Genomic DNA, 21,609 nt, shown 5'->3' on the forward strand with positions numbered 1-21,609 from the left:
CTCACTGTGTCAAGGCTGGCTGGGGTTTAAGCAAGTGGCACTTTTGAGTAGTTAAAGCATAGACTCAAGTTGCAAAGATCTGCCTTTAAGTCACTCTGTCCTTGCCACCGGAGAGCAGAGGAAAGGACCCACCCCTCACCTGGTCAACAGCATCCACCCGGTCAGGAACGACAACCACAACCCCGTCTTCCACTGGTCTCCATTTTACCTCCTTTTCCAGGCTCCAGCCATATCTACTTCCTTGATCCGGCCCCAGGGCCTTTGCACATTCTCTTCTCTCCTACCTGGGACACCCGCTTCCAAATTTTCACAGTACACAGTAGGAGAGATGAGGAGGAGGGGTGTCTAACTTGCAGAAGGAAGCCACATTACCATGCGCACTGTGCAGTATGAAGGTCCCAAACTACATGTAGCCACTGTGCAGCCCGGGAGAGGGGACCAGTCCTAACTAAGATATAACATGCCAGGTGTTGGGGGCAGGGGAAGGGAAGGCAAAAGATTCCCAAGTAATCTACTCTGCTGACCACACTTCAGACGATTGTACACTGGGGTAAACAAAACATTACTGCACTCATTTCATTTTACATTATTATTATTATTATTATTTCTGGATCTCATGTAGCCCAGGCTGGCCTCCCACTAGCTGCGTAGTCAGGCACTTTTGATCTGTTTGCCTCCACCTCCCCAGTGCTGGGCTTACACCTCCATGCCATCATATCTGGTGTTTGTTGTGCTGGGCAGACACAGAATGCAGGGCTTTGCAAATGCCAGGCAAGTGCTCTACCCACTGAGCCACATCTCCAGTCACTTGCATTTGTGGCTCAGATTACACAGTTGTCCCTCGGTGATGGGGACCAGGCTCTGATGATGTTCAGGCTCCCATATTAACTGCCGTGCTCTTTGCTAATAGCCTGCATCCTTATTCACCCTAGATGATGGCGACACAGGGAGCTAGGTCTTACAGTACTGCTCAGGGACTAATGACTAGTGAGAATGCCCATACATTTTGTTTTTGATCTGTGTTTGGTTGAATCTGCAAATGAAGAAGTGAGGATACAGAGGGCCGAGTGTTCCCATGGGGCAGCAAGGACGTGGGATTCAGCTGGGGAGGAACCCATACGTTGACTTCAAGGTGAGAAGACACGGGGAGGGAGAGATCGGGCTCACTGGGAGACACCCCATAGGTAATCCAGAACAGATCTAGATTGACTCTCGAAGCCCCTTTTGGGGGCCTCCGTTTTGGCGTCTCCTACCGGTGCTTCTTGTAGCAGAAAGAGCAAAAGCCGTGACATTGCTCAGATGGGAAGGGTCAGGGGATGGCTTAGCTGTCAGCCAAGGCCATGGCCCAGTAGCTTGGGAGAGCAAATGGTTGACAAGAGCGAACTGGGCACAGTCTCTCTGCTTCTTATGGTGTAGATATTGGGGAATCAGTCTGCGCAGGGAAGACGGGGATCCCTACCCTTGAGGGTCACCACGAACCCACATTCTCAAGGCCCCCAAGTCCCCAAGTGTGATCTCAGGTGCAAACTCTATACCACTGCCTGGCACCTGAAGTTTCTATGGGGGTGTGGGGACATGGTCCCTCTAGAGCCCCAGGTGTCCCTGGCTAGCTCAGCCACTTACCCAGCTCCACGTCCTGGTCATCCGTGAGCACCAAGATGATGTTGGGCCGGATGTTCCTGCGGTCCCTCTGGAAACGGCCCTTCAGGCGGGGATGGGAAAGGAAGGCCGAGCTGCCAGCCAGCAGGGAGAGGAGAGCGGTGGACAGCAGCCATAGAGGCAGGCCAGGGGGTGCCATTGGCGTGGCGTGCTGGTCCTTTGCTTCTTCCTGGATGCAGAGGCTGAGGTGGAACCGTGAGGATGGGATTTGTTCCCCTCTTCCCTCAGGATCTGAAGGATGAGAGGGATAGTTAGTGCTGACATCACAGTTGCCCCGCTGGGCTCGTATGCTGCCTCACACAAGGAAGGGCCAGTGTGGGCAAGGACAGCCTTCCCCACTGTCTAGGATGGCATGAACGCAGGGCCGGCTAAGCTAGAGAAGTTGTCTCAGGGGTAGATTGGTAGCAGAACTGTCCACAGGAACTCCCCTGGGGGAGAAACTGCCCTGAACCCCCTAGCAGACAAGAGCTCTGAGTACCCACCTACCTAGACACCTCTCGCTGGGGGGGTGGAGAAGGGAGGACTATGTGCCATTGAGTCAGGACACATCACCATAACTATGACCTTAAAGGAGTCTGTCCGCCCTGTTGACTATGGAGGTATGGGAAGGGGACACTAGCCACTACCCCAGAGCCCTACCCAGGGCCCCCACGGGGTTGTGTGGCCTGCTGTTGTCACCATGTCACTGTGCCCAGGGGTGTTCCTCTCCTCAGGGCAGATGGAGGGAACTTCCTACAATGACAAGCAGATCCCCTGACTCAGCAGGGCCCTGACTGTGGTAACAGCAACTCAGATCATGGGGCCCAAATGGGGAAAGGGGCACCTGCTTCTGGTTGTGCTGGCCCCAAGCCTTTGTGTTCTTTCGCTCTAACCTCCTTTTACCGCCAACCCTTGCTCACCCACTTCTATCCCCATTGGCTTCTTTCTGGACAACATGCTGTCCTTTCTACCTCAAGACTCTGACACTTGCCTTTTGTCACCACGGTAAGAGTTTTGCCTTGGTGCGACACTAGGGTCACCTCCTCAGACAGGCCCACCTGGCTCCACTCCAAGCACTCCATATTTTATCACCTGTTTGATTTCCTCAATTCTACCCTACCTTGGAATGATATTATTTACTGCACCCATCCACACACATCCCCGACTGAGGATGTCCCGTGAGGGGCAGAGATGGGGCCTGTGTTGGTCACAGGCCGCCTTGGCCCCCCTACCATGTTAAAACCCTCATCAGCCACTACAGAGAGCCAATGCAGGGGTCTCCCTGACCCACCCTGCATGACAGTTAAAAGCACAGAGTTCCTTGTCTGGTCACTTAAAACCTCCGTGCCTCAGTTTCCCCTGCAGACAGCCGGGCATGAGAGATCAAACACGTCGCCCAGAGGTGGGAGCAGAGCTTTCCCACTGCAGTGTGAACGCTCTCTGGGGGCAGTGATCACCCTCCTGCAGGGTTTCCACAGCCCCTTCCATGACCCCCCCCCCCATGGGAGACTCATCTGCCCAAGACAGCCAAGAAGACAGACTCACTGTCCCCACAGGCACCCAGAGAGGACAACAGAGAACATCTGAACCTTGCCCTCCTGACTGCCTGGCGCCTCCCTGGCCCCAACTCTTGTCCCCCAACTTCTGCAATCCAACGCCACAGTCCCCATTCCCGTCACCTTCCTATCCCTTTCCTTGCTTAACCCACTCTTTTCTGTTGTTTTGGGGACAAGCTCTCAGTGTGGCCTTGAACTTGCCATATAGCCGGGAATGACCTCACCTCCCGAAGCCCCTGACTCCACTTCCGGGTGCTGGGATTACAGGGGTGCACCACCGTGGCTTATGCTAGGCCGGGGATCAAACACAGGGTAGGCACACGGTAGGCAAGCCTGCAACTGGACGTCACCCGAATCCATGACATCTTCAGGCTCATTTTAAAAGTCAGGTGAGGTGGCAATGCCATCACAGTGCTCGGGATGCTGAGGCAGGAGGCTCACAAGCTTGAAGCCTATCGGAGTCACAGCAGCTAGCACCACGATAAATAAACAAACAAATACACATTCTGAAACGGGAACCTCTTTCCCCCAGTGTGAGGGAGGGGGGAGCCATCCCTTCCCTGTAGAGAGGTTCCCATGGAGCTGAAGAAAGCTGATGGTCCCCCCCCCCGTGCACTGCAGGAGGGCCCTTGCAAACACTCTGTTCTCCTGAGTGAGGGTACCAGCTGATGCCAGAAGCCAACGCACACTGCCACCCAGTCTGGAGGAAACAGGAGGCTCGCATGAACCGAGAGACCCCTCACCATGATGCTAGCCCCTGAACTACTCCAAATCAGGGTCATCCTCCCCAAAGCGCACTTATCAAGAGGCCAAGGGCCCCCCAGAAGCACCAATGTAGATGCACTGAATGTCCCAGAAGTATTTCTTCCTGCTTCTACAGGAAGTGACACAGTCCCGAAGGAATTCCCACAGGTTGCCCCACAGGGCCTCCAGTGGCAGCTTTGCAGCCAGGACCCCTGTGAGCAAACACTCCTGCCATCCCAGGTTGTAAGGCCCAGGTGACTCTCCCTCTGAGCACTTCCCCACTATCAGCCCATCTAAAGCAAAGACCTGCCCAGTGACATCATGCCCACTCTGCAGATGAGGAGAGGAAGACACGGATGGCTAAAATCACTTTCCCAGGACTGTAGGTTCTGGGCAGGCAAGGTTTAGACCCAGACTGGCACGATGGAGGCCTGTAACCTGGTCTGTAAGCTGGTTCTTAAGAGGGTTCCATTCCAGCCTCAGTCTTTCCTGCCCCCAAAGGCAGCAGGTGGGCAGGTACCCTCCCGGAGCCTCTTTAGCTATCACAGTGATGGGGGTGGGGGTGGGGTGGGGCAGAGGCAGATGTCATCTGCTCGGCGCTAATCCCAGCCCTGGCTCTGTGTGCTGGTCTCAAGGAGCCCTTCCTGCTCTGGATAGAGGCTGAGTTCTGCAACGCAGAGCTGTGGCATGAGAGGGGCTAATTATCTGTCAGCCGAAGCTATCCGTGGGTCGATTTTTGATGAGTTCTCCCCCCCCCCAACCCCCACCCCGATGACTTCTTCTGGCCCTGTGCCAGATTCTCTCCGGACACAGAAGAAATCAATTAACAATGACAGGAGACATTCCGCTTTCCCCTTCTTGGTAAGAAGATTCAAAATCGTTGCACAGAATGCCTCTGGACCGTGTACTGTCTGTCTCAGAGCGTCCTGTCCACCATTGAGCACACCGCCTCCCCCATCAGCTCATTTCAAAGCCTGTCTAGCCCTTTCTCTTCTCACTGGACTTGGCAAAGACTCCCCACAGCCTTGCAAAGTATCTCTGGAGACACCTAAAGTCCCAAGAGTGTGAAGACACCACTACAGTTCTGCATCTATGTGCCACTCTAGGTGGGGGCAGGTCTTGGTGTGGCTGGAGATCCCTGGCCCACGGAGCTCAGTTATGGGGGCATCCTCAGGGTCTCACTCAGGATACCTGGAATGGCTGTTTTCCTCTGGGAGTCTCTGAATCCCACAAAAAGGGTAGAGAGTACAGGAAGGACCATGAAGCTGACAGGGTCGGAGCGGAGGAGGGACTAGTCTAGGGTACACAGAGATACCCATGAGCTGTGAGCAGAGCCCTGCCATAGACTGGGACCACCTAGATATGAAGTAAGGTATTTGGTGGCAGAAGTGTCCTCCCCACCCCCAAGGTTGGGTGACACAACCCCTAGCAGGTTCCACTTCTCTCACCAAGCAGCCAGAATTCCAGTCAAGAACAACTAGGGCCTATTCTTACTGAAAAGCCTCCGAGGTTTACCCAGGGTAAAACCCCAAAGTCCCCAAAGGGCACAAAGACAAGACCCTTCACAATCTCACCCTAGACTCCACCCTTCTTTGCATCCTCTCTCCCTCCTACATTGGCTCTAGCCACATGGCCTCTGTATATGCCTGGCATGTCTCCACCCCAGGACCTTTGCACCGGCTACTCATTGGGACATCTTCCCAGCCCCTTCTGCCCAGTCTTTGCTCACATCTCAGCTTTGCATAATGAGATCGAAGCACTGGCCATCGCAGCCACTGTCCACCTCCCTGCCAGAATGTCACCTCCCCGAAGGCACAGATCTCTGTCAGTGAGTTTCCTCCCTTTCTGTGTCCCCCCCAAACCAGTGGGTGCTCAGGTTTGTTCTTGATTTAGCATAGAATATTCTCCCACCTGTCTCCTAGTAACAGCCCCCCACTGTGCCCAGAGGCCACTGTGTCTCAGTGTGGCTGTAACAGCAAGGTCCACGGACACAGGTAGAGCCAATGGACGTCTCCCGTCTTTGGCTCCAGTGACTGGCCCAGAGGTGGGCATGTGACCCAGGTCTGACCAATGAGAGACTAGGAGCTTGGGAGACTTCAGAAGCCCTGTTCTGGGTGCTGTGCACCCCCCACCCCGCGTGTACATGTATGTACGTGCATGTGTGTTACACATGGATTGAATGGCACCCAGAGAGGATTTGGATAATAATGGGTGGGACTAAGGTTTATCCCATAGTCAATCAAAGACTAGTCGGGATTGTCCTTCAGAAGGGAGCATAACCCCCAACACACACTCCTCAACACCCATCCTGTGTTACCTCAGCCACACATACAGCAGCACTGAGAGGCACGGATGAGGACGCTGAGGCAGGAGGGGGTTCAAAATCTGCTGCAAATAACAAGGATTGCAACCACATCCAGTCCCTGTACCTGAAGAGGTTCCTCAGAAAAGGTCACATCAGAATGTCAGTGCTGTCTGCCTCGGAGTGAGCTTGTCAAGGGGACTCAGGAGGGAGCGGGTAGGGAGAAAAGGGAGGGGTGTTCTGGAGGCACCTGGAGGCAGGTCTCTGGGAAGTAAGCTCACAGCTCTACTGAGAGCCACAGCTCTGTTCTTAGGTGCCTTCCGCTCATGAGAGGCAAGCGAGGGTGCACCCAGATGTCCTGACCCCTGACCCCAGGTCCCTTTCTTGCAACCCCCATTCAGAAGACCAGAACAATAGCCAGGACTGAGATCTATTGAGTAGGAAGAATACAGAGAGAAGGCTGGTGGGGACAGTTGGGAAGGCTGCCTGGAGGACAGTGGGAAGCATCAAGTTTGAGATGCTCAATGGATTGGTACAAAGGCCAGAGAAGTCCAGGAGCTCAGGGAGAGCATGAAGAAATGGCAGGGGTGTGGCCTTAGGCTGAGGGAAAGAATGCAGAACGGGAGGGGAACATGTGGCCAGGCAGGCATCTAGCCCTGGCATGTGTCAGGTCCACCCTACTGGCATCTCCTGCCTCCTTGGTGCAGGCTTCCTCCAGGGCTCTTTGGCTTGAAAGGGAGCTTCCGGGGTCTATGGGACAGTCCCCATGTCCTCTTCTCATGTCCAGGACCTGGGCACCCTGGTGCCTTTTTCTGGGATTCCAGCTAGAAACAAGAGAACCAAGCTTGCCCTGAAACAGGACAGGGACGAGAGGACCCTTCTGAGGGGCTTGGGGTGGAGGCCCAATCTCAACACAGGGCTCAGCATCTGGGCAGGTAACTCAGGCATGAAGTAAACAGTGCAGAATGGTCCCAAAGCAGGATGACAGCCAGCCGCAAAACCATGGAGGCTCCAGAACGTTCTGGAAGGCCTGTGTGCCAGGCGCAGTTCTCAGTACCATGACCAAACAGAGGGAGGTCAAGTCCCTGCCCTCGTGTTACTCACATTCTAACGAGCCAACACACCAGAAGCCAGTGGCATCACCAGGAAGGGGCAGCAGACAGGATGGGAGGTGTCGTCAAGGTCCCAGCTCCCAGCTGGAACTCAGAGAAAGGCTAGAAACAACACGTGCAGAATCTTGGGAAGTGGAGTGTCCAGACTGTCGACGTGCCAAAGAAGCAGATGGCTGACGGGCTGTGGGACCCCAGCAGTCACACACCTGTACATCTGCTGTGCCCAGTGAAAACTACACCCAAGCCCCTGCTCCCACGGAGTGGGCCGAGGGGGTGTTGGTGTCGGTGAGCCGGGCAGTCCACAGTGGTGGGTATGTGGGGCGAGGCAGCAGGGAACACGGAGTGGAGTGGGATGCACTGTGATCTGGAACTGGCTGCCCACCGGATGTGAGGTGTATCATTTTTTAGGGCCTCGCTATCTCCATCTATAAAGTGGGAGAAGTAACCGCATCCACTACATTGAGCTGAGAGGGTGGAATGGCTAACAACCTTTGCAAAGGCCCGGGCAATGTCAAGTCCCATCCGCTGGCTCTAGGCTACCCGGCAACAGCACCTTGTTTCCATTTGAGCATCCCTTTCTTCCTGTCTTTGGTCCAGAATGTTCAGGTGCAGCTACAGAGGTCTAAGGTTAGACCATGAGACCAAGACCTGAGTCAAGCAGTCTTTCAATCCCCCTGCGTCAGTGACGCAGAACGTTGGTGCACCGGCCTGACTGGTCGGGAAGAGGAGGACATTCTACAAAGACAAAGGGTCTTGTCACTATCTTGCCACCTGCAGAGTGGAGAAGGAAGTCAACACAGGAAGAGGCCAGTTCTGGGTAGTGGTGTGAGCAGTGACATTAGGAGCCTTGTTCCAGTTAAGCCTGAAAGAAGAAGGCTGGCTTTTCGATTCCATTTTTTCAGGCTCAATAGATTCCGTCTCCTTCAGCTGCAAGTTGTTCTCTCTCTCTCTCCTCTCTCTCTCTTTCTTCTCTCTCCTCTCTCCTCTCTCTCTCTCTCTCTCTCTCTCTCTCTCTCTCTCCCTCCCCCTCCCCCCTCTCCTCTTCCTCCTCCTCCTCCTCCTCCTCCTCCTCCCTTCCTCTCTTTTGTTTTTTTCAAGACAGGCTTTCTCTACATAGCAGCCCTGGCTGTTCTGGAACTTGCTCTGTGGTCCAGGATGGTCTCAAGCTCACAGAGATCTGCCTGCCTCTGCCTCCAGAGGTGTTCACCACCGTTGCCTATCTTGTTCTCTTGCTCTCTCGCTCTATTTATTTATATGAGTACACTGTCGCTGTCTCCAGACACACCAGAAGAGGGCATCGGATCCCATTACAGACGGTTGCGAGCCACCGTGTGATTGCAGGGAATTGAACTCAGACCCTCTGGAAAAGCAGTCATTGCTCTTAACCACTGAGCCATCTCTCCAGCCCACCCCCTGTTCTCTCTTTTTGAAGGTCAGTTTCCCCACCGAGCCTTCTGGGCCGTGAGTCAAGCTCACTTCTTTCTGTCAGACTCAGGAAGAATGGCTGCTCTCTGCTGTTTGTAGCTATGGCTGGCAAGGCTCCAGAGCTGTGACTTCGGTTATCTGCTGACTGCGGAGCAAGCTTACATGCGCGGCCTGTTTCTGGTGGACTTTGGGTGGGGCCAAGAGAGGGTTCCAAAGCTGGGTGCCCAGCAACGAGGGAGCTGCTGGTTCCCTTCAATGGCTTTGCACTCTTGCCCTTCATTCTCTGGAGGTGTGTGATGTAGCCGAGCTTGTCTGAGGGCAGAGGACACGAGCCTCGCCTCTCCATGGAGAGTCTAGGGGTCACAGTATAGATGGACACATCAGGCTCCGTGGCCCTTCTCAGACACACACTGTGTGATGGCCCATAGGCCAGTCACCTCAGTGTCCCCGCCCTGCTGGGCAGTGAGAGCCACCTGTCTATTGGGATATAAGCTGGCCCCATGCCCATTGCACAGCTTCCTCAGAACTTCCTCAGAAGGGAGTCTGGGTAACCCGAAGGTCTCTAGCTATCTCTAATTTCTTGTATGACTCAGTAGGGTGAAAGGCATGATAACCAGGATCTGGAGGGCAAGAAGGGTTGGCGTCAGGTGTGAGTTAAGGGTAAAGTCTTGCATATCCCAGGCTGGCCTTGAACTCACCAAAGGTGACCTTGAACTTCCCACCATCCTGTTCTCACCGCCTGAGCGATAGGATTACAGCCATGCACCACCACACTTTGCTTATACAGTGCTGGGGATGGACCCCAGGGCTCTGTGCATGCTGGGCAGGGCTCAGCCAGCAGGGCTCGACCAATCAGGCTGCACCCTTAGAGCCTGTTTCTGTTTTTTTTCGAGGAGGAAGGGTCTCACTGTCTGGTCCTGTCGGGTCTGGAATTTCCTCTGTACACCCAGCGGTGAACTGCCTGCCTCTGCCATAGGTATGCTGGGATGCCAGACTTTCTTTTTCCTGACAACCACCTTCCTAGTCAGGTCTGGGGAAGACAGAAATAGCTTTTATATCTGAAGTTCAAGAAAACATTAATTTGTTTCCATGGCTTTTGTTGCCAGATCTTCTCCTTGTTTATAAGTCAAGATGCTCAGAAAACCTCACACTCGGGTGGGATGTCACCTGGGGAGGTGGCCTTAAGAAGGCTTGCCGTGCAAGAAGTTTCAGTACTGTCTGGTCATTTTTTATAAAAAGATACCTGTTTGCAGTGGCCTTTGTCTATAGTTGGGGACATGGGCACAGATGAAGGACCTAGGGGATGGAGCGATGGCTCTGAGGCTTAGAGCACACACTACTCTTCCGGAGGACTTGAGTTCCGTTCCCAGCACCTGTATTGGGCAGCTCACAAGAGATCTTATGCCTTCTGCCTCTGCAGGCACTGCCTTCACATGTACACCCCCCACACCCATTCGAGTAATTAAAAATCAAATGTTAAAAAGGAGACAGGCCACGGGGAAAAGCCAGTCCATTATAAGCCCCACAGACAGTGAAGCCCCTCTGCAGCTTGGCTGGAGAACTGTGAGGGAATCTTCCAGGCCACCAGATCCTTCCTGAGCACCTACTGTGTGTGTGCTAGCCACTGTGTGTGGGATCCGAGCACCTACTGTGTGTGTGCTAGCTAGCCACCGTGTGTGGGATCCAAGCACCTACTGTGTGTGTGCTAGGATCCAAGCACCTATTGTGTGTGTGCTAGCTAGCACCGTGTGTGGGATCCGAGCACCTACTGTGTGTGTGCTAGGATCCAAGCACCTACTGTGTGTGTGCTAGCTAGCCGCCGTGTGTGGGTGACGCAGGGAATATGAGGAAGGGCTGGCTCCGGACACTGGTGCTCTGTCGAGAACAACAGAGAATGAGCTACTGAAGAATTTCAGACTCTGCTGAGAGTTCTGAAGGAGTCTATCAGGGGGCAGTGCCAGAGAGTCAATCAGAGGAGGCCACTGGGAGGAGGTGACATTGAGCTGAGACTCAAAAGGTCAGTGAGCTGAAAAGCTGACTGACTCCCTCCCTCCCTCCCTCCCTCCCTCCCTCTCTCCTTCTTTCCCACTGCTGGGGACTAACCCTCGGGCCTTGGGTATCCTAGGCAGGCAATCAATGCTCCTGAAATGCCTTCTAAGCAGAGGAAAGGAACGGCGAATGAAAGGGCCAGTGGGACGTCTCAGTGGCAAAGGCACTAGCTACAAAAGGCAGCCAACCTGGACTCTGACACTGGAACACACGCGAAGGTAGGAGAACCAACTCCACAAAGTTGTCACCTGACTTCTGCATGCACGCCGTGGCGCCCATTCCCCCACCCACACCACACCACCACACGGGAATGCTAATGAAGGCAAAGGCCCCGTGATTGGAGTAAGCAGAGAGCTCGGGTGGCGGAAGCACGCGGGAGTCGCTTGGCTGGCACAGCCGAGAATGGACACAGCTGTACCGTGGCCCATGCCTGTGGGCAGCCACGCCTGCTGCCCTTCCTGGGTGTTTCGGGGAACTAGAATCAGATGCAGACATTCCCACCTCTGTTCTTTGTTCTTTCCTCTCAGCTGAGGACAGAAGCTTCCTTGGCAGGAGTTACAGTTATTTCTGTAAAAGGCCCGGAGCCAAAAGCAATAAAGCCCAACTTGAACAGAGTCGTTATTCACGCCTAATTGCGGGCTGGTGTGCAGTGGGGACTGACCGTCCCAGCCTCTCTCGCCCCATCGCTCAGCCCCACACTTCCCGTGCCCCGTGGGTGCCCTACACACAGCGTGTGGGGGGGAGTTCTGGCTGTGGATTCTGTGTTCTTCAGGAAGACCATCCAGGAACACTAGGACATTTTGACTGCTGGGATTAATAGCCCAGTCATTTCTTCTCCTTCTGCCTGATGCCTGGCTGAACGTGCCATCCCTCCATCCCGAGACTATAACTAACAACCCAGTGCTCCGGTCCTTCCAGAGACTGGGATGCACAGGTGGGACCGATGCCTGATGTTCCTTTGACCAATTACCCAGCTATATATGGGCTGGATAGAGAACATGTGGGCCCCACTTCCTGCCCTGTGTGGCTCATGGATTAATAAATATCTGAAGGGAGGCTGTGGATCCTGCGAGAGTCAGGAACATCAACCTGAGCATCATTAAGTAGGCACACCCTGTGGCTGCAAGAAAGGAAACTGAGATACCCAGGTCCAGACAAGGCTGGGATTGGGGTGTGTCTGGGCGGGTGCCGGGAGGGACTACGCAGGTCATCTTCATTTTCCAGAGAAGAACACTGAGGAACAGTTGGGTGAGGGGAGTTGACTCTGCCCTACAGAGAGGGGTTTCCAGACCCCAACAGTACCTCACTACAGGGTCTGGGAGCAGGAAAAAAAACTCCATCCTTTGAGATGACAACCGCTCCATCTTGGTAAGGGCCACGCACACAGACTTCTCATTTCTCCTGCCTGAGAAGCGCCCACCTCCCCTTCCTTCTTTGGAAAACAGTACCCCAATTTACCTCATAGAGGATATTCTCTCTGACCATGTGACCAGGGCCAGCCAATGAGACTCTTCCTGAGCTCAGGCCTCCCAGATAGTGCTCAGAGCAAGGGCCCCAGCAGGGGTGAATGGTCTCTTGGCGGCCCTCATTCCACACTCCAAAAGGCCGCTAGCAACTCCTGCTCAGAGACCCCCAGACTTCCAGACTGTGTCCTGTGCTCTCCCAAGCCCAGCTCTCCTACAGACCCCTGAGCTTTTCAGTGTCCCCCAGACGAATCCAGTTCCTGGGGCAAGCATTGGGACGGGTGACTTGACACTTCCTCACACTCTGCCTGGCAACCTCCACCCCAGGAAATGGTGCAGTTCCTCACCCTCTTCTGACCTAGAGAAACTGGCCAGTGAGACACAGGACCAGTGTAAGGTTAGACGGCATTTCTCATTTCTGCCCCTCCTGAAGCTAGACTACTCGGCCGCCACTTGGCTGCTCAGGCCACACAGAAACGTGCGAGTCAGCACGGCGGAGGAAACCATGCCTATGACCAGCACTGGAGTTACTCAAAGCAGCCCGCTGGCAGCCCACGCATTGTCAGAACACAGGAGAGCTGCTGCCACCTCCACCACACACCTCAAAGCCCAGCAATGGACAGGGGAAGATGACGGAACTCAACGAACGGACCCCACAGAAGCTTTCCACATAGTGCCTCAGTTTCCCCCTTACTAGACAGACACCACCAACTTCCTGCTTTTAAAGATTTTGGGGACGACTAAATGCCAAGCAACAAGTACAGGGCAGATTTTATTATTATTATTATTATTATTATTATTATTAGTAGTAGTAGTAGTAGTAGTAGTAGCAGTAGCAGTAGCAGCACCAGTATTGAAATAGGGTCTTATGTAGCTCAGGCTAAGTCTCAAGCTTGATATGTAGCCAAGGATGACCTTGAACCCATGATCCTACTGCTCCCACACCCAGAGTGCTGGGACTACAGGTGTGTGCTACCTGACATGTGTAAGATCTCAGTGTCACTACAGACATGTATAGTGTGTTGTCCCTGAAAGCGTGTCATCACAAGGTGCTGACATCTGTGTGGGCCTTGCTTGTGATTGGAGAAATGGGCCTGATACAGGGTCACCTCTCCCCCCAGGGCCTGATACAAGCAAGGCCACTGCTCCCCCGCACCCCACCCCTGGCTTTGTTTCTTGCAGAGGCCGGCTCTACTGTGGGAAAACTAGCCAGGCAGGGCAAGAACAGAGGCAGCTGGACTCAGGCGCAGCCCTTGGCTAGGTCAGGAGGCACTCAGGTGGCCTGACAGGGCACGCACTGACTCGACCAGAAACTCTAACTTCTGAACTATGCATGTAATTCTAGCTCTTGGGAGGATTGAAAGTTCCAGGTCAGCCTGCGCTACATAGTAAGACCCTGTGTGTGGAGGAGGGGTGTGCACCCACCTCCAACAGTCTTTTTTCCCCCAAAAGGTTCAAAATAACACATGGGTGAAGGACACAAAAGCCAAATGCAGGCCCTGGGTAAGCAAGCTGGAGGCCTTACCAGCTTATCATTTGTTTTCTAGACAGGGCTTTGAGCTCCCGGGCCCGCTGGACACTGGGTCTGCAGATAGGAGCCCCTCAGACACGGGGCAGGATTCTACTCCAGCCCTAAATCATCCGGGGTCCACCGGAACCCAGTCGGTGCTCAGAGCCCATCCTGGGATGAGCTTAGATGTTAGGAGGCCAGGGAGGAGTCGAGGCACACCACCTGTCTCAAAGGGGAACTTCTCACTGGGCCCAAGTCTGACGAGCCCCGTGCTCTGGAGGCCTGCTTTCCCTGCCGGGACATCAGGGGGATGACCCCGCCTCCACCAGCTACTGTGGGAACGTGTGAACCTAACCAGTTCCACCTCAAGCTTGTTCCCTGCCAGCGACAAACAGGTTTAGTCTTCCAGGGTCTCAGCAGTCACCTTCCAGCAAGGACAGACTCCGTTCCTTTCAGCAGCCAATCTGTGGGCCTCTTTCCGGGGGCACCTGCAGGGCTGGGTCGAGCTCTGAGAAGACCAAGGCTCCACCACACTAGGCTGACTCTTTAGTGAGGAGAGAGGAAATAAGAGAATTCCAATAACAAATAAAGAAACATTGTCATCCTAGAGTGACACTAGAGCGGAGACAGAGGGAGCCAGAGGTGACATTAGACAGGTCGAAGAGCAAGTGTCTAGACTTGGTGTTGGAGAGCGCTTTACAGAGAGAAGTGTCCAGTGTAGGGGGAGTGGGGGAGGACAGGCAACAAGAGTCTGAGAGGTAAATAGGGTGGGGTCGGGGTACAGACAGGGCAGGATATTGCAGTGAGCCTGCATTTTATTACAGGAACAGGCCCCCACATAAGCTATTCCAGGCTGTGTGCCACCTCCAGGAGCCCCTTTCGGACTTGGCAGAGGCAGTATACCCGAGCCATCTCTCCTGCTTTTATGGTTCCCAAGAACACAGGACACCAGCATTCTCCAGGCAGCTGTGAAGCACCTCAAGGCTTGGACTGTGACCCCGGAGGCTCGATTACCCATCAGGCTGTGGCCAGGGTACTGGGAGACTCTAAGACCTCCTTTTTCCAACCATCTGCCTGACCTTACAGTGACAGGTGCCACCCTGGTTTGTCAGCACAGGTTCTAGGCCCCGAGCTTGGCTCCCTTCCTGGGTTAGTATGGATGGGGCCTGGAAGAGAAGGAAGGGTGGGTGGGGAGCTGACACAGTATGGTGGCAGAGCAGTAAGGCCCAATGGTACCTTCCTTCCTGACCCCACTGATCTGTGTTCACCTGCCTCAGGGAGGCCAGTGCCCCCAAGACACAGTCAACCCTGCCCCAAAAGCTAAGGAAGGATTCTCAGATACGAGCAGGAACAGCTACAACGGCGACCACCGGAAGCCAGCTTTTCTGTAGCCAGGATCTCATACCCAGGCATTGACCTGGGTCCCCACAGCTACTTAGGGAACAGACTGCAATGGCTGATCAGGTTTCCACTGGAGGCAACAGCGACTCAGAGGTGCAGAGTGGCTCGCCCATCTGCACACGGCTCTTGAGAGGCAGAGCAGAGCAAGGTGTTCAGATTAGAGCTGTTGTCTCTGCGACACCATGACCTCCGGGATGTCTCTTGTACCCCTGCTCCATCTAAGCCTGGTGAGATGACAAGGATCCCAGGACCAACCAGAGACACTTGGCCCTGACTGTGGCAGAGGCTGGCCACACTCAGTGTCACAACAGGTTGAGCTACAGGCATCTTTAGGGCAGATGTCTCCCGTTCTCCAAATCCGCACTGCTGTAAACCGTTATTCACAGGGAGTCTCTCCTTGCCCGAGGGGGCACCCTGGGACTGTGAGAGGACATCTGAGACACCACATGACTCAATGGAGTGCTGAGGGGAGGTCCGTTTTGATTTTGGGGGACAGAATCTCATGTAGCCTCGGCTGGCTTCAAACTCCCTATGTATGATCTCCCGCCTTAGCCTCCGGAGTACTGGGATCACAAGCGTGCACCAGGAGGCCGGAGTTCCAGTATGATTTCCTAACTTCTGCTGTTCCAGTATGATTTCCTAACTTCTGCCAGACCTTGCTGCAGAGGAGAAAGCTGCTGACAGCTTCAAGAGTCAAGAAAAGGGCTGTTACCCATGAACAAGATCACCGTTGAATGGTTTCACCCTACACCCAGACAAACTAAGGGAAGAGCAAGAGTTTTTTCACTTGGAAAATTTGGCCATTTGTTCAGTATTTTTTAAAACTGCCATTGTCTTATGGGTATGTGGCATATGTGTACATGTGTTTGTGAGCGCAGAGACCAGAGGCTGACAGCAGCTGTTGTCTTTGACCTTGTTTTTGTTTTGTTTTGTTTTGTTTTAGCTCAATAATTCAGCTAGACTATCCGGCCAGCAAGCTTTAGGGGTCCTCCTGATTCTGCCTCCATTGTGCTGGGATTGTGGGTGGCACAGCCACACTTTGGGTCTTTACATAGGTCTTGGGGAATTCCAGTTCAGGTCCTGGTGGCTTCTTGGCATGTGGGTTACCCACCCAGTAAAGTCTCCTTAGCTGCTAGAAAATGTTTATGGTCACGTTGGCCAAATATCCACCTGCACTGCCTGCTTCGGGGTGCCCCTCGGCATAATGTGGGCACCTTTGCTAGTCCCGCCCAGGTGCCCCGCCCAGGTGCCCCACCCAGGTGCCGGGCTGCAGTGTGCTCACTGTGTTTAATTATAAGCCACTCTGTCTTTGTTTTCCCTTTCATTCCTAATCAGGGTATTTCATTGATGACGGTGCAGATAAGTTATCTGTGAGTCCCTTCCAGGTAAACCTCCCCTCCAAGCACTTGCTAAAACCAGAAGGTGTTTGATCTGCTGGTTTGGAAAGCATTGAGCTGAGCCTATCAGCAAAACCCTCTTATCCTTCTCTCCTTCCTGGTGTTTGGTTTAGAATCCAGTACAACACCCAGCCAGGGGCCAAGGAGACACAGAGCAAAGCCCGAAGCAGGGCGAGCTTCAGAAAGATCTTGTTCTTTGGAAAATAAGAGAGAAAAAAACAAAGTTCTGTCCTATATCCCTACTTTGAAGAGGGGAGGGGGGTTGATGATTGGAGCTGTGGCAGCTACAACAAGAGACAACAAGCAAGAAGGTCAAAGACGCGGTAAGGTCAGAGGGACAGTGGATAGCAGAAAACTGAAACCATCATTCCAAGATGTTTTCAAAAGACAAGACTTGGGCTCTCCACTACTTTGAATGTTTTGTTGTGTTGGGAAATAGAAACTCCAACTGCCCAGATCGCTAAGCCAGGAATTCCATTTTACTACAAGTAAAGAAAGCACGGTGATTCGATTCTGAGCTATCGTAACGACCTTGGTCGGCTTCCCTGTTCTCTGAGACATCCAACTTAGCAGCTGGCCCTAGAAGTCTCCAGACAGCATGGGTCTCTAGATCCCGCAGTTAGGCAGGGCTCACCAAGCACAGATTCCCTCCCTGGGCTATTTGCACAGATCCCCACCTCTCTGGCTACCAAGGTGGGTCAGATTCCTGCTAGGGTTCCAGCCATGGGCCCACAAGAAGAGCTGTCAGCAACATACTTCCCAGACACATCTGGCGTCCACCTGGCCAAACACATCTTACATCCCTGCTTGAGGTCCCCCAGCTTATGGCCTCAGCCTCCCTTACCCCGAGGCCCCACAGGCGTGCTTAGCTTAAGGATTCGAGTCTGGGCTCGAATGGAGGGCTGTCTCCAGTGGGGCCCAGTGTGTAAAGCAGGGGACCATGTCTTTCACAACAGACAGCTATGAGGCTGGTGCCCCTGCCACTGGTCCTTGTGTGTTTTGCAATCCTATTGAGACTGGAGATGTAAAACACTGGTCTGTGAGAATCTAGCAAAGTGCTAGGCTCGACTGCAGAGGAGGCTTAGAAGGCTGCTCTACTCAGGAGGCACTGTGCCACCTGTCTGGGTGGAGATGCCCCCCCTGCAACCCCCACCCTGCGGCCTCTGCCACAGTGGGCATTTCTGTCTGCCAATCACCCAGGAGTGAGGAATCAGTCATGGGACGCTTAGCCAGTGCCTTCTAGTGCTCCCAGGAACGTAGAGGGGGAGTGAGTGGGGTGTCCAAAAATATTCACCGAATAGGTATGTGACAGGCCCTAGGGACAGGGGATCACACCAGCCAATACAATATGAGCTCTCTCTTGTAAGTGTGTCCAGCCGCACGGCTTAAAATAACTGGGAAGTACAACAGCTCCCAAGTTCAGGCCTTCAGCCTCAGCAGACTACAGACTCACACATCCAGGACACACGAGGCATCTGGGGGCCTCGAGAACCACCAGGCTCAGTCCTCCTTAGCCTTCCCGCCTGCTCCCTCCTCACAGTGCTTAGGAACCACCCCGTCCCAGGCCACCCGGCCATTGCATTCAGCACTCTGGTCGCTCTTTGGGTGGGGCCCTGGGGCCCTCCCTCGCAGGAGAAGATGGTGAGAGGCAGTCAGTTTCCGCCCCATCCATGCCATGTTTGTGACACACAAAATTGTCTTCACCAACACTGCATGTCCTGCAGCCAGCAAGAGCACCCTTGTTTTCAAATCAAAGGCTCTTTCCTATTCTGGACCCTGGACCCGCTCAAGTCCTCCTGGCTCCACACCCCAAGTTCCTCTCCAAACCAAACCATAATCACGATTTTGTCCCCTGACTGTTCTGTTACCCCCACGGTCCTGATGGCCCTGAGCACTGTCTCCCCACTTAGCATCGAGCCTATTGATCGTGTGAGCCGAGGTTTTCTGAAACACAGATGGGCTCGCTCTTTCCTGTCTGACAGCCTCCTCTGATTGTCCATGCCATTTAAAATCTAAAGTCTGAATGTCACACTTCTGTCTTTGTCTCCACAACTCACTCGTGGCTCCCTACTCCTACTGGGCTTCTGGTTCCTGAACAAGCTGTCTTCTCTACCCCAGGGCCTTTGCACAGGCTGCTCTCGCCACCTCAAGTGTTCTTCCCTCGGCTCTTCCCCAAGACCAGCCTCTTTCTCACACTTCAGCCATGGCTCAGAGATCTCTTCTTCAGGGAGGCCTCTCTAGACCACCTCCCTGAAGATGCCTTACCGCGATTCACACTGCTGAAGGTGTTTTGTGTTTCATTACTAGTTTTTTGTTTTGTTTTGTTTTGTTTTTGTTTTTGTTTTTGTTTTTTAAGCCTGTTATAAACTGCCTTGACTATGGCCCCATTCACGGCTTGCTCTTGGGGGTCTGTGTCTCTGGAGGCCCAGGCTCTCTCTTGCTGGGCTAGGCCCTCAGGCAGCACCAGACTCTTGTCAGGTATTTACTAGTGACGAGATGTAATCTGACCTGTCCTGTATTCACGGAGAACCGGGATCCTAGTGGTACTGGGACCCACGAGATACTAGGGCCCATGGGGAACTTGACCCCTTGTGGTATTGGTATTGGTCCTATGTGGGATCGTGTAATAACAGGACCTTCACAATACCAAGGTTGTCATGTTCGAGGCGAAGGTGCATTTTGGTACCTCTTTATCCCTGTTCCCATCTAGGGTACCATTCCCTACTGCCATTGCCAGAAGTAGACAAGGCCCTCTTTCCAAGCTGATGTGAATATATATATATATATATATATATATATATATATATATATATATATATATGCAGGGTGCCTGCTCTCTCCGTGGGACTTTACATTCTTTAAACAAACACTTCACGATGATTTTCATGGTGGAGGGCCCGGTAAACTCAGCCCCCAGAAAGGCCTGGATCAAAGCCAGGCTGCAGCTTTATCCACTGAAACAGCTAAGACAGGCTCTGGTTCCCAAGGACCTCGGGGGAAGGGGAGGGTGGTGATGTCCCTGGGGTTCTCACCTCAGCCAGGGTGACAGGCCCTTCTGACCATGGCTGCCCATATAGGTGGTTCCCTGCTTCCCAAATGGCCAGGCTTATTTGTTCCAGGGAAATCCCCCTAGACTTGTGGGACCAAGGGGTCCTCTCTTTTCATTCAGATCGTAGTCAGAGGGCATGTATAACTCACTACCTCAGCAAGTGCACTGGTCAGTGGTCTCATGGTAGGGCATCTAGGGGCTTAGGGACTGTCACTGCAAAGAGGCTTGCTTCTGCTCTTGGGCTGTGACCACAGGGGTGAGAGAGCAGCATCAGGTTTACCTGGGGCAGATGACTGGTGCTGATGATCTATCTCACTCTGGTCCACAGACTTGGGGAAGGGAGTGGGGACTTACCCCCAGCACTTGTTGGATGAGAACACAGAGGCACAGAACGGTTGAGTCACACGCCCCCATGTCATCGCTGGGCAGGTGGCCAGACCGACCGGCTGTCTTAAGCACCCAGCCTGGGGCTGCCAGAGACTGCAGCTTTAGTTCTGAGGAAGGCACAGAGTGAGGTAGAGGGCAAAGCGGAGATGGAAGAATGGCGTCTGTGGCAAATGCTGAGCCCCTGAGCCAGTGGTGCACGATGCCAGGGCTGTCTTGGGGCCCTGTGTGAGGCACTGGGCATTTTTCCTTTGCCTCCCAGTGATTTCAGAGCCTCTCTTTCAATGGCTTGCAAGAAAAGGGTACTGATTGCAGCCCTTCTAAGAAAACACCCCTAGCCCACATTCCATCTGCAACTACACTCAGCAGCTGCCAGCAGATGTGGGTGATACAGTTCTGGCTTCCCGCCCATGAGTTGCAGGGTCTGTAACCCCAGCGCCCAACTGCAGCCAGCCACTGCCTCTTTCCCCTCTAGGCTCCAAGTGATGTCTAGTTCCCTAGCAACCACCCCAATTAGGCAATCACGCCATTTATCAGGATGCCAATTAATTATAATGATCTTAATGATCTCCCAATTAGATAGCGCCTTGAAGCCGGCTGGAGCATGGGCATCTGCCGGGGTCCCCACCAGGCCAGCCCCTGGGGCTGGCCATAGCCAGATTGTCCTGGCCTGCTATGGTCATTATGGAGAGGCTCACTTTCCTGTCCACTGACACACAGAGCCCAGTCTGAAACCAAGTCCCTGGTACACCCTCTGAGGCCAGTCCACCAGCAGCCACAAGAGGGTCTCACTCCTACAAGGTCCTATGTCATTCCCTGTGCTTTATAAGAGCTAAAAAATCCTTATTTTTTTGCATGGTTTTCATTGGCCACCTTTGAAAGAACCTTCACATCTAGACCAGGAGAGGAGATGAAACCGTGGGGAGGAGAAGGGGAGGGGGGAAAAGAGCCAAAACCAAAACCAAAACTAAACAAACAAACAAACAACCCCCCCCAAAACAAAAACAAAACCCAAAAGTCAGAGAAAACAGCAATAACAACAACAACACACACAATACAAACCAGGGCACCTCCCCACTCCTACCCACAGCAGCGGTTCTTGGGGAAGGGAAAGGACTCAGACAGGCTACTAACTTAAATAGCTTTACCACCTCACTAGTCAGGTTTCTTGACCCCTGCATTTAGGAAACAAGCACCTAGTGAGAGAGCAACCCCGTGGTTCAGAGTGGACCTGGAGCGCGAGGAATGCACCTCAGATTTTGTGTGGGCACGTGACTATTATGTCTAAGCTCAAACACTTCCTGCCTCTTATCTTTGAGGTGAAGGGGAACCTGCTTTGAACTGGTCAGAAAGGCAGGAAGGGCCTCAGGTCTTCAGAGAGGGAGGGCATAGTCTAAGAAAAGATAATGGCTGTGTGACAAACCCCCACATACCCAGGGGCCAAAAGCCATCAAACCCAGCACCAAACCCAGACTCCAGAGAGGCTCTGGATTCCCAAGTGAAAAGGCACTTGGAACATCAAGTGTGGAACTGTCTGTGGGGTAGGCTCCTTGAATGAAGCCCGTGTGGGACGGGGTGG

General features: G+C 53.5%; 1 protein-coding gene across 5 annotated transcripts in view; it reads right to left on the minus strand.

Moving 5' to 3' along the window:
• Positions 1 to 21,609, minus strand: part of Sulf2 (sulfatase 2) — an 81,873-nt gene that overhangs the window by 57,684 nt on the left and 2,580 nt on the right. For all 5 annotated transcript variants that reach the window (XM_021192414.2, XM_029536267.1, XM_021192415.2 and 2 more), the window contains exon 2: positions 1,624 to 1,890. In XM_021192414.2, the coding sequence (XP_021048073.1) occupies positions 1,624 to 1,798 (175 nt within the window). In that variant the 5' untranslated portion in view covers positions 1,799 to 1,890. The remainder of the gene's footprint in view (positions 1 to 1,623; positions 1,891 to 21,609) is intronic.

The sequence above is a fragment of the Mus pahari genome, chromosome 3 (assembly GCF_900095145.1).
Source record: "Mus pahari chromosome 3, PAHARI_EIJ_v1.1, whole genome shotgun sequence".
In the NCBI taxonomy this organism is placed as follows: Eukaryota; Metazoa; Chordata; class Mammalia; order Rodentia; family Muridae; genus Mus; species Mus pahari.